Source organism: Limulus polyphemus, unplaced genomic scaffold (genome assembly GCF_000517525.1).
Source record: "Limulus polyphemus unplaced genomic scaffold, Limulus_polyphemus-2.1.2 Scaffold403, whole genome shotgun sequence".
NCBI lineage: Eukaryota > Metazoa > Arthropoda > Merostomata > Xiphosura > Limulidae > Limulus > Limulus polyphemus.
In genome coordinates this window covers 166,965-180,616 of record NW_013666013.1, presented here as the reverse complement: position 1 = coordinate 180,616, position 13,652 = coordinate 166,965, and the positions used below count along the sequence as shown (strand labels likewise).

At 31.2% G+C, this 13,652-nt stretch overlaps 1 protein-coding gene across 7 annotated transcripts in view; it reads right to left on the bottom strand.

Moving 5' to 3' along the window:
* LOC106458005 (protein N-terminal glutamine amidohydrolase-like) overlaps nucleotides 1-7,982 on the bottom strand; it is a 22,318-nt gene extending 14,336 nt beyond the window's left edge. The window contains exons 1-3 of one of the 7 annotated variants that reach the window (XM_022384122.1): nucleotides 7,943-7,982; nucleotides 3,629-3,734; nucleotides 621-720 (exon numbers count right to left, since the gene is read on the bottom strand). In XM_022384122.1, coding sequence (XP_022239830.1) covers nucleotides 621-720; nucleotides 3,629-3,699 — 171 coding nt within the window. In that variant the 5' untranslated portion in view covers nucleotides 3,700-3,734; nucleotides 7,943-7,982. The other 6 variants (XM_013917452.2, XM_013917453.2, XM_022384121.1 and 3 more) reach the window with 6 other exon arrangements.
* Between the last annotated feature and the right edge of the window lie 5,670 nt (nucleotides 7,983-13,652).

The following is a 13,652-nucleotide window of genomic DNA, read 5'->3' as shown; positions in this document are numbered from 1 at the left end:
AAAGAAGAAGCAGGCAAAATAACAAGGCCTCTTGATTATTACTACCCCAAAAGTAATAAAAAATACATCAAGCTAGGAGAAAACATTCAGAAGATCAAGAAAACATTGGAAGGCAGTCATAAATGAAAACCAGCTTTAAAAAAAAAAAAAATTTACCAACTGTTTTTTAAAGTTCTTATGGGTTAGGAATAAGCTTATAAAAAAACATAGAATTTAGACATTGGCAGATAATGCAGCTATTTAAATTTTTGTCAATGATACACTCTGTATCATAAATTACTATCCTAACAGCCAGGTGTATAGAACAGTCAATCTAGTACATGTTAAGAAAGATAGCAGGTACAACAATATTAAAGTGTTTATTAATTTGTGTATAAACACCTCATACATCTGCAATATCTCACACATTTCACCATTAAAATGGTTTCTAAGTCTTACTAGTTTTGATTTGTCAAATATTACTGTTGTTAACTACTGAAGAAATCATGTTTTGTTTAGTCAAAACAGTTTTGGTCACATACACCAAAAAAACAAAACAAAACAAACACAGCAACATTACTCTTAATATCTTTCAAGTTAAGTAAATTTTTAATGAAATAATAACTTCTGTGAAGTCTTACTGTTTTGTTTTCATTTGAAATGAACACCACATAACAATACTGGAGTAGGTCAGGTTGCTCATTTTTCACATATTCACAAAGTTTCCAAACATTTTCCTCACTGAAAAAAAAAAAAAATATTACATGTGTATTATCAATAAGTATAGTTACAATAAAAATTGTTTGATATATAGGAAAGGTCTCTTAGGAGATCCTGAAATTCAATCAGTAACAGAAAGTTGGTGGATTTGTCTAGTATTATACTACAAGTAATATTTCTAACTAAACTGAAAAGTCTTAATTGTACTTCGGTGTAAAAATCCAAGAGTATGTTTTGACCTTTAAACTTTACTTGATACTAGTAATATGTAGATTCACACAAATCAAATGATGATACACATGTTTATGTCTGGAAGAAAAAGAAAGCTATAACTTGACATATTATTCTACAAAGTTTTTACTATTTGTCGACTGATGATGAGAAGGATATTAATACCACCTATTAAGATATTAATACGAGTTTCAAGTAGCAACTAAATTAGTATTTTTGAAAAGGCCAGGTTTATAGAAAAGATTGTCAAAAGAGGGATGCTTCTTGAGGAAAATTTTATTCAATGATGCATTGGGATACATTTAGAAATAAATTAAATCTCTACACAAATGAGAACATTAGGCATGAAATATCTAGTATTATACATTAGGCATATTATTAAACATCAATAAAAATCAGTACCCAACACAATCAAGAATTGGGTGTAGTGTTTAAGCACTAATACATGATGCAGACAGAACTAAAGATAAAAGTACCAAAGAAAGCCAAAATGTTAAGAGTAATTACTGTTACCAAGCCAACTGCAATAGAAGCATATGAAAAGTTGTTAAGCAGAAGAATGTCTAAATGTGGTACACATAAAAAAAATGAAAATATTTAATTTAGTTCATACATATGAAACAACACATAACACTTCTCAAGAGACACCTTGCAATTGTAACAAGAATCATACTAAAATGTTGCATTTAATCAAAAACATGCTCAACCTCTGTCACAAATGTGAATTAACTTCAATTAAGCTGTTTAGACCAACGTCTAAGGGTAAGAAAATACAACAACTGATGACATAATTTAAAAGAATGATAAAAGTCCTGAAAAGATTCTTCATGCAATAAACAATAGTGATTTATCCTGGTAAGGTGTAACAACTGATTTGGACAAAAATCAAACTTAAGTAAAAAAAAAGTTAACTTTATTTTTTGGAAGAAAAGGTTAGTAAGAATAAGGGCATAATATGTCTATGGCATATAAGAAGACAACAACAAGGTTCTTCATTAAATGACTTATGAGCAACTTCATAATTCTAAATCCCAAGAGGTTAAATAATAAATATTTGAAAATAAGTAGACAAAAAAGCATCCAACCTGGAAGAATAAAAAGAAATAAGTAGACAGAAAAAAGGCATCCAAAATTTGAAAGCATAATTAGAAAAAGAAGTAGACAAAAGAGGCATCCAATCTGGAAGGATAAAGAGAAAAAAGTAAGTTGACAAAAAAAGGCATCCAATCTGGAAGGATAAAGAGAAAAAAGTAAGTTGACAAAAAAAGGCATCCAAACTGAAAGGATATAGAAAAAAAAAAAGAAGGCCAGAACAGATATTCCAGATCAATAAATTTTCTAAATGTATTAAGAAATTTCAAAAGAAGAATGACAAGAAAAACAAATAACTATATGTAGAACACTGTGGCTCATCTGGAGAACCCGATACCAACTATTTTCTTTGAGATGAAAGATTATTGTGTAAACTGTTGTAGATAAGAATGTACCATGGATGAAGAAAATCCTCTAGGTGAAGTCAAAGAATTATAGGAAACCAAGACAGAGATAGTTGGTCCTAATGAAAGTCTGGATTATTTAGAGAGGAGGTACAAACATTAGTAGACTGATCAGGCCAAAATGGATAATGTAATCTAGTTCAAAAATTGTGTTAAGAGTCCTTAAAGATGGAAATTACTTTATTAACTAAACTTGATCATAAAATATCCTTACTTAAAATCAGTATAATAAAAAAAATTTTAGATGAAATACATAATCTTTTGATTAAAAGTGGAAACTGGATGTCAAAGTATACACACTATATTACAAAATGGAAGTAGCAAGATAGACCTGTGTTTAGTACAACAAAAACAGTACAAGTACAAATTTCTGTCCAGGCATAACTTCACAATATATCTGATCTCTAGCTATAGAAGAACAAAGGAAAGGCTATTTGATCCATTGAAGACGACCCTGCATCCTACAAAACAACCAAAGAAATTATGAAAATGATAATGTAGCCTCTAGTATGGAATACTTTCTCAGTTTGTAGACTAAGTTCTACCAATAATAATTTAAACATCTGAACTATGAAATATTTTAAAATAATCTTCACAACTTATATTTATCTTAATTATAATACAAGACAATACTGACGGGAAGGAAAAAATTCTCTCTCACAGTTAAAGTACATATAAATATTGTTTGTGTTAAATACATACATCTTCACATTAAAAAAAAAAAAACTAACTCAGATTTAATTTCCATTATTATAACAAAAATTCACAACTGACGATGAACTGAACTATTCCAAGCTTTCACAGTTTGTTGCATACACTATCAATGAGATCATGTTAAAGTAGTACAGATTTTTTAATAGTATATCTAAATGCTTATCTAAGCAAGTTTGAGACCAAACAGTTAAATCTATTGATAAAGGAACGAAATTCATAGAATTCAAGTAACTGAATATTTTTTAAATGTTTCACCTTTAAAAATGCTTTACTGTTTTCAATTATATATATATATATATATATATATTATTTTTTTTATTTACTCGATATTTCCAGCTACACAGAAGAAAGAGGAAAAATAATATTTTGATTCAAACCTTTACAAGATTTCTATACAGAAATTAGTTTTGTTTGCCAATTAATGATTTCAAAATCCTTCTAAATTAAGCTTTGATTATTTATTATTATTATTTAATGTTAAAACTTACCAGTAAAATGGTGTATAAGAACATTCTTGTGCTTCTGGAATAGAAAGCTTTTTCAAGGATTTTAATTCCATTCCTAAAGCAGATGAATTGACCAAATATGGTTTACCTATACCAATAAATAAAGGTTTATAGTAAGATTTTATGAAAATGCTTGAGAGTGAATGCACCTTGGACAAAATGAATTGTTATGAAGCAGCTAATTTCATAAAACCTAGTCATAATTTACAACCGCTTTCAAATTCGATGACGAGGAACCCACTTTAAGATTAATAATGATTGGAGATGGCTTGCATATGGTACCTGATGATGACAAAACCTTGTTGGAACGTTGTACATTTGCTGTTATTAAACTTATATTAAAGTTTTTCTTCATTACCCATTCAAGCCATCTCCAAGCATTATTACAAATGCTTTAGGGAAACATACTTTTTACTAAAAATATTCACAAGAGCAGCAAACTTCATTAATCCTACAGTCAAAATGTCTATAAACACACCCTAAAATTCTACTAGTTTTCTTACTAGTAACAGAGCACAACTTTGATGGATTGAGTGACTTATTCACCAATATTAAGGTGACCATATTTTCTAAGCCAAATACAGGAACACTTGTATGAAAATTTGTACCTGTACTCATCATAATTCCACATGCAAGCAACATTTACACTTCTTTCACAAAACCATTTTCACCCACTAACCATTAACTCAAATACTCAATACCGTATCTTATGCCTTAAATATTATATCATCACACTCTTAAAAAAAAGAAAAAAGAAGATATATTCAAGGTTCTGGCAACTGCACCAGTATCATCACATGATGATGCTATACTTAAGCTTAAAATTATAAGGACAAAAATTTGGTGAATATTTATTTCTTCATATTATATATAGGAAATGAAATGTATGGGTATTTAAGGGATGATTTTTTTCAAGCCTAGGACACTTTTGGGACTATTTATTTTTTTGAAAAACAATTGTCATCCAATAATTGTCTTTGAAAATCCAGGGGACGTATGGTCATCCAAACCAATATGTCAAAACTTTTTCTCCAGTCACACTATTGAGTTAGTCCCCCATCTACTTTAAACATGTAATCCAAATTATAATAACCAAAGTGCTTATGGTCAGTTGCAAAATATTTGTCCAATTTACTAACTGATCCAAGTCTTTCTGTGATGTTTTAACATTCTCAATATAGCTAGAGATAACAGAGTTTAATATAACCACAAGCAAAGTTCACTAATGTATTAATTATGCCCCTATAAATATTATTAACATAAATAAGAAAAAGCAAAGGCTCATGAAGACACCCCTCAGATAATCCACTAATAACAAGAGTTCAATTTGGCTGGACTCTATTAATAATAAACTTTTAATTTCTCCCATCAACCACCCTAGAACTGAAGTAACTGGTCTTTCTCCAACCCTTAAGGATGTGATTTTTTAAGATAATCTTTTGCACAGCATTTTATCAAAAGCTTTTTGAAAATCTAAATACACCAAATTCACACCCTTTTTTTAAGTCCAGATTAGAACTGGGCAAACTTGATATAATCATTTACCTATGAACACAGATTACAGTGATTAACAATTTAAATTATTGATTACTAAAATTACGATTCAATTAATTAGTTTTATGAAAATAAATAATCAAAAGTAGTGTTTCCAATTATTACTGCTTTTGATCATTCCAAATACCCAAGTAATCAAAATATTGCCATTATTATTTTTGATTAATTCATGTTTGTTCAATTTAATCTATTAGTATCATAATTAAGGAAAATAAGTGTAACATTCGCATTCTGCCAACTCAAAATAATGAATTTTTGGCTCACTTTGCACTAGAATATTATTTTGCACAAAATAATGACTAATTCTAATCTTATAATCTTATTTTTCTTTACCTCTAACAAGTGAAGTGGCGTGTGATAACTTTATTGTCCCATTGTACAGTAAAGACACATATAAAGTGTTCATATGCTTGATATGTTAATCTCATCTGCAATTTTTTGTTTTATTCAGTCTTGTTGCCAAAAATCTAAAGAAATTTAGTACAGATTTAATCAATAAATTTTATCATACTCTTCGTGTAGTCAATGAAAATAGTCAAAAGATTTAGTCAAGTCCTAATTCATTGAATTAGATAGTTACGTTATCTTTTAATCCACATATGCTTGTCTCTCTGTATATTATATTTATGAAAAGTAAAGGAAGTCTACATATTGAAACAGTTTAAGCAAGGAGCAGGTTGACCAGAAAGAGACAATACAAAAAAAAAAAGACAAGAATATACTGATATGCACTCCAAAGAATTATTATTTAGTTCCCTTAAATGATCCTCATATTTGAATGATCCTCATATTTTGGACTTAATTTCAAGCCTTTAATGTTAAGAACTGAAAGTATTTAAGACTGCAAATTACTATTGAAATACCAAGTAACTTACCCTCAGTTCCTTACTGAAGTGTATAAACAACATACATAAATGCTCAAACAATGAACATACCCTTTTAGAATAGTTTTCAGTATCTTCAGCTAAGCTCAATTTGTACTAACCACCTCCCCATTCATTCCACTATCTACTTTTTTGTTTCCACAAATCATTCATTTTCACAAACATATTTTTCGAAAAGATAATTTTGTCTAGATTCAGTAATTCTAATCATTTTGTAGGGTCATATGATCATTCCACTCATTGTTGATGAAAACATAAAACACCTCAGTGATGAACATTTTCATCAAAAAATCCATCAATGAAATTAACAATGGTGCTTGCTTACCTTATTTTAGGTTCTATCTAAAGAAATACTGAATACAAGTCTAAAGAATACATAATTTCATTGTGTGTATACATGTCATTGGTTAGGCCACATTTGGAATACTGTGTTCAGTCTTGGGCTCCTTACCTTAGGAAGGACATTGAACTGTTAGAAAGCACTTAGAGGAGGGCTACTAGGATGATACTTGGGATGGAAAGGTTGTCATATGAGAACAGGTTAAGATCTCTGAAATTGTTTTCCCTTGAAAAAAGAAGAATTAGAGGGAATCTCACTGAATTGTTTAACTTTGAGATTGTTAAGGGGATTGATAGTGATAATGCATCATCTTTCTTCATATTTAATGGAGAAAACAATAGTACTAAGAGACAAATATAAATTTTGGCAGGGTATGAGCCATTTTCAGCTTAGACAGCTTTATTTTTATAACAGTAACAGGGTGGTTGGACTTTGGAATGCATTACTTTCAGATGTGGAGGATACAGTTAATTTAAGGAAGTTTAATAAGAAATGGCTCGATAAACATTCATACTATGAGGACTAGCTACAAGTGTCTTATTTTTATTTTGAAGTTTAGTTTGGTAGATGGAATGGCCTAGATGGACCAACAGGTTGATTATATACACATTTGGATGCAGTATTGCTAATATAAATTCAGGGCTGTTTTTTTTGAGTTAAAATTATCAGTTATAACCTGGAAACAATTTCCTTACAAAAGCAGTTTGCTTTTAAACATTTAACCTATATATTTCCAAAGCCTTAATCGATAACTTTTATGAAAAGTTAATATTAAATTTTCAGTTCAGATCAGGGAAAATAAGATGTTGAGTAGGTCGTGTTCTATACCTTTCTGTTGTTTAATGTTCTAATCCAATGTAAAAAATTACATGTACTACAGTACTATTAAGTTTTAGTAGTAGGTAGCATTACTATCAGTTAGCCTAACACTATCATTGAGTATCACTATCAACTTAAATTGTTGGTACCATGTCACGGATAAATGGTGACAATAAAACTGACATTGTGATAAATGGTATCACTGTTTCTGTAATTACAAGTATTATTATCCAGTTTGAAATCATTATTTGGTATATAATTTACTACATTTACCGTTATAATAAAATTTAACCTGGGTAAGTTAGGCACAACAAAGTAGCACTAGCAGCAATGTTATCAGGATCACTCAGTCTACAGTACACACTAAACACAATCCGCCTCATACAAGTCAGCCAAATAAGTAGTAAACGAAAAATTAAAAAAAAAGTCAACTAGGATAGAAGAATACATAATTCACTTATTACATATTATATCAATGACTATTAAGAGTAACAAACAACAACTTTTCAATGGTACCAATAACAAACCAAAAATCCACATACCTCCGACTTTTCCCCCTCTGTCGGTTTACTTATTTCAATACAACTAAACGACACGTTGAACAATTTTAAAGATACACAGTATATATATTAGAAAGGGTAAAATATTCTTATTTATTCATTTTTTTGCTGTTAGCAGTTTCACATAAGTTAAACTTACACGTATTTATAAGATCCAGTTTTTTTAGTAGTACTTTATATCATCGGTCGATTTATTTCAATACAATTAAATGACGCGTTGACCAATTTTATGAATTTACAGCATATAATTAATAAAAGAGAGAACATTTCTTTCTTTTATTAATTATAAAAATCGGGATACGGTACCCGTGGTGGGCATAGCCCATTTTGTGCTTGTTATAGTTTTCATGCTATAACATTTAAATTAGTAAGCGTATGTTTACGAAATTCGGCAGATTATTAGTTAACATTACAATGCTTTCATACACACAAAATAAATTTTTTGTATTATTTCTTAAGGTTTCTTAAGCAATATTTTTCTCATACCATTTTTTCCCTTTTCACATGTTACGTATTCAACATGCAAAGTAATTTTCATTTTAAAATTAAAAATATCTTTATATATAAGAAAATTTTCAAATTTCACATGCGAAATCTTTATAATGTCCAGATAGTTATGAAACATTTTATAAGGAAGAACTTTATATTTTCTTTGTTACTTTCAGTAACGAATATCTACGGGTTTGATAGATTGGATTGATCTCGTAACCAATATGAAAAATTAGGAAATAAATATAAATTATGCTTCTTTCGTTCTAGAATGACTACATATTATAACACGAAAACATAAATGTTTAGACTAAATTGCTTAAATCTCATAACATTATACCTTTATATTTATTTATTATTTTACTATATTGACCTTTCAGCCATGTCTGGCTAACATCACAGAAGCTGTAATGACGCGGCGCACGTGCACTCATGTTACCGTATTCAATAATATAAAATGGACCTGTAGTCTTTACAAAGTGACCCTGTCGAACCAAGATTTCAAGCAGGTAGTTTGTGCATTTAGTCTGCTCCAAATTTCATATTTTTTAGACTGAAATACAGCTTTGTTTGGAATTTTGCACAAAGCTACACGAGGGCTATATGCACTATCCATTCCTAATTTAACATTGTAATACTAGAGGTAAGGAAGCTAGTCATCACCACCCACCACCAACTCTTGGAGTACCAGCGAATAGCGGGATGGACTGTCACTATATAACGCGAGCATGTTTGTTGGGACGTGGATTCGAACCTGCAACCCTCAGATAGATAGTCGAGACAAGCTTTAAAGAAGAATATTGACTTTCCCATTCAGAAACGTATCTGCTGGTCTTGAGAGAAAATACAAAATTGTGTATATATGTTTTTCTTTCTTTTTTTTACATATCTGTTGTGCACAGAACTAAATTGTCTTGATTTATACAGTACGTTAACAAGTTATTTTTGGAGCCAGGATGAATTAGCCAATGCTAGTACTATAACTCATTTTGATATTTGATGTAATTTGTTTTTTGGAACGCGATCTTCAGACAATTTACATGTGTTTGGAGTACGTTATTGGCCAGAACTATCCATGTGTAGGTTATATGATGACTAAGTGGATTTCATATAAGATAGATATGTGGAATTAGACTAGCCTGTGTTAAACAATTAACCAACTAAAAACACTGCCCATTTTTATAAAAGTTTATGCCATTCAATTCGATTGTGAGTACATGCACTTATTCAGTAGAAGATTGAAATAACTTTTCTTGTATTAAACATCCGATTTGTTTAAAAAAAGTTTTTACGTTATCTACCTTTATCGTACACATTGAAGATGGAAAAAAACACATTTTTTATTCTAATTGTTTGTAAAATTAAAAAAATAAACTATGTACTAATTTTTTAAATTGAATATGTTTCTTGGATGCTTGGCTCATGTGCATCGTTATAAAGAACTATCACAATTAAACAGTGTATTGTAATATAATATATCAGAGATATATATTACTGTATATTCCAATTCATATTAATTTATATATCCTTACTACTGAAGATGTCATAAAAACTATACATTAATCGTTAAAACATCAATTAAATATTTCGTTACAAACTTATGTTGCTGAAGTTTCAGAATGTGGTTTAATAAATAAGACTGAATGACCAACATTTGAAATTAATATTTTCATGCTTTTAAAAATAACTTCTCTAAAACATCATTATATATATATAGAAAGAATGGTATAAATGTTACATGAAAACTTCAATGTGATATTCTCAAGCCTATAGTTGTACCTTTGGCATCTTATATTTTGCTAGTCTAGTTGGAGGCATATTTGCACAAGTATTTTTTAGTCCCGAAGAATAAATCCTGCTCGTCAGAAAAGATTAAATCCCTCCCAAGTTGAGATGACAAGTAAGATCCTGTACTGAACTACGGCTTAATTGCACGAGCGGATGAGAAAGGAGTGCCTGTCCATTGGAGGTTAATCTCCAGCTACCAGCTGATACCCATCAGATAGCTGGGAAGACTGAAGCAATTGGGGTAAAGTGTCTTGTTTGAATACACAACAGCACGACTAGAGAAGGCCTCAAACTCAAAATTACACGATTACGAATCCAAAGCGACAGGCAACTGACCAACGCTACCCTAGTGCTGATAGTAATACATATTAAACTGGGTGATACTGTTTTCCCAATATATACTTGTGTGCAAGCGTTTGAAAATATTTTATCAGATATTTCTCTGGGAACATTTTGGCCCAGAGACCAATACATAGTACACTCTTATACTACAAGAAGATATAACTCTTAAAAACTACAAATCCAGTTTGACGATTTTTTTATCAAAAGGTTTTTTTAAACACAGATATTTAGCAGCTTCATACAGGAGAACAAACACTTTGCTTAAGTGGCTTTGACGATAAATGTTATTCCATAAAACGCGAGAAGAAAAAACTTGGATAAATGATAATAAAGAATAAACTGACACGTCTAAATGAAAAATTTTTTCCAGTATATTTTGTGCGACGTTTCGAGCAGACGCCCTTCGTCAGGCACTGTTGACCATGTTACAATGACCTGCTGTGCGTTGATAAACGTAATGATATAAGTTCAACACTAATATGGTTTACAACGAAATTGACAAATGCGGCTGTACTAAGAACGTTGGGTTTCTAAACAAACTTAATATGGTACAAGCCAGAAGGGTTTGTTTGTAGTTAAGCGCAAAGCTACGCAATGGGTTATCTGTGCTGTGTTCACTAAGGGTATTGAAACCTGATTTCTAACGTTATAAGTTATTAGACTTCCCAGTGTGCCACTGGGGTTACCAGAAGGGCTGAGTAGATTTGGGTTGTGTGTTTGATAAACATATGAGCTAGGACTGTTATTTTATATGCGGAAGATATTGTACTGATTCTGATAAGTTATTGGCAAATGATCATTAAATATAAATGAGTAACGGTCCGTCCTTTCGACCTTTTTACCGGAAATTACGTGCACTTGGGAGAAGCACGTATGAATATTTGTTTGCTGAGATTGCTTTAGATATAAGGTTTGATTGTTTGTTTTTTGAATTTCGCGCAAACCTACACGAGGGCTATCTGCGCTAGCCGTCTCTAATTTAATAGAGTAAGACTAGAGGGAAGGCAGCTAGTCATCACCACCCACCGCCAACTCTTGGGCTACTCTTTTACCAACGAATAGTGGGATTGACCGTCACATTATAACGCCCCCACGGCTGAAAGGGCGAGCATGTTTGGTGGGACTGGGATTCGAACCCGCGACCCTTAAATTGCGAGTCGAGCGCCCTAACCACCTGGCCATGCCGGGCCTAGATATAAGGTTAAATGTATTATGGTTCTACCTTTCGGTCTTTGTAACGTAGAATTATATACGCTCATGTGAAGAACTTATCAACATTTCCTTGTTCAGGTTGCTGATGCTGCCCAGAGAATAAGCGATTTGTCGCGTAACTGCAATAACAAACAAACAAAAAAAAAACAACTCAAAATATAGAAAAAAAATATATAATTTTTATACGATTCTGGTTTGTGTTTTAGTGGAATGCTCCTGAAGAAGCTGTAAAGCGAAACGTTAAGTGTCTAATTAAATAAAAACAACAATTTGGTGTTATAAGATAATTTATTTCTAGTATTAAAAGTCTGAAAGGTTATAAAGCTGGGTTTGATACCTGTTGTAACCATAGCACAGATAGTCCATTGTGTAGCTTTGTACTTAACAACAAACAAATCAATAAATATACAAACAAACAAAGACATGTCATATTTACACTAGCCACTTATTCTTCGACATAAGCCTTTATGTCGTATAATTTGCCGTTAAATTGAAAATACCATACTACTTATTCTATTGTTGGATCTCTGACTTGGTCGTTTAACTCATGTGTCGCACAAGGTGTCGCAGGTTTAAAGTACCAAATATTCTTATAATGGAAACAGCGTAAACAAAAATGTTTTTCACAACAATGCAGAAAGAATAAGAAACGATGTCAGTTGTTGTGAAGAAATATAAATAAAGGAATGTCATGCTCATGAGAACACGGACCGGACCTAGCACATATATATATATATATATGTTGTTGGCGTGTCAAGCTGTACACAATGGGGTTCGTGGCTCGAGATGGGATGTTGTTGAAAATACCCTGAACTTTCATCTGTTATAAAGTGACGGCCAATTCTGTTATTCTGTTCAAAGAGCTAGGCAAATCTCTTGTAGTGGCGGGTGCTATTCTCTGTCTGTCTTTCCTCTGATCATTAGTTGAAAATTAGGAGTGACTATTCCTAAACCCTAGGGCTCTTTCATCTGGCTGTGTAGCACATACGCGCATAAGGGTCGTTCAAGTTGAAAATTTCTATTCATAAAAACATAGCCTGTATTATAAGGACCCTTTATCCTATGTCCGTATTAAATATTTGTAAAGAAAGGCGAACCATCTGAGATAGAAGACAGGCTAAGGTTATTTCACTGAGAAGGAAAAAACTATTGTGTAAAACTAGTTGTCTTGTCTACTGAGAATTGAAAATATGATAGGCTAATTGATAAATGATACAACATTGTTTTATCTTATCTTACAGACCATAAGACGTAGATATAACAAACCTAAACGTACGAATGAACTTACAATTAGAAAAAAACAACAACAACACATAATTAAGGCTCCGTGAAAATCCCAAGTAAAATTTCTGTATAATTGTCCCCCCTTTACTTTAAACTTGGCACATACGTGTGAAAATAAATATAAGTGTAAAATTGTAAAAAAAAAAACAGTAAAAAAAAATCTTTCGTGAATTAAAACCCATTATTTTTCAACTGTGACTTAGGCTTGTTCAATATACGATCTGTCGTTTGCGGTGATTTTCTGAGATAAGGTAATTGGAACATTAGAATATGAAATATAATATCTGATATAACCACATATTCTATTGTTGGATCTCTGACTTGGTCATTTAACTCGTGTGTCGCAGATTTAAAGTACCAAATACCTTACCAAATATTCTCATCTTGAATCTCTGGCTCGGCCGGCAGGGTTTATTTTAACGTGCAGTTCTAAATCTAATTTTGTGCAGTACTAAAATTTATAATAAAAACTCCAATGTCATATAAAGAAACAAGAAGCCAATGCATGGCCATGATACTGAAAAAGCAAAAGTACCTTTATTTACTGTTTATATGACAAGAAGTATATTTTTAATTTTACATATGTTGAATAGTACTTTATTTTACATTTTGTGTCAAGTACTACAATGCTATATGAGCTTACATGGTAAAGGATGGTTAAAAGACTTAAAACACTCGTAAATGCAAACCTATGCTGAATTGTACTTTAATCTACATTTTATGTCCAACACTAC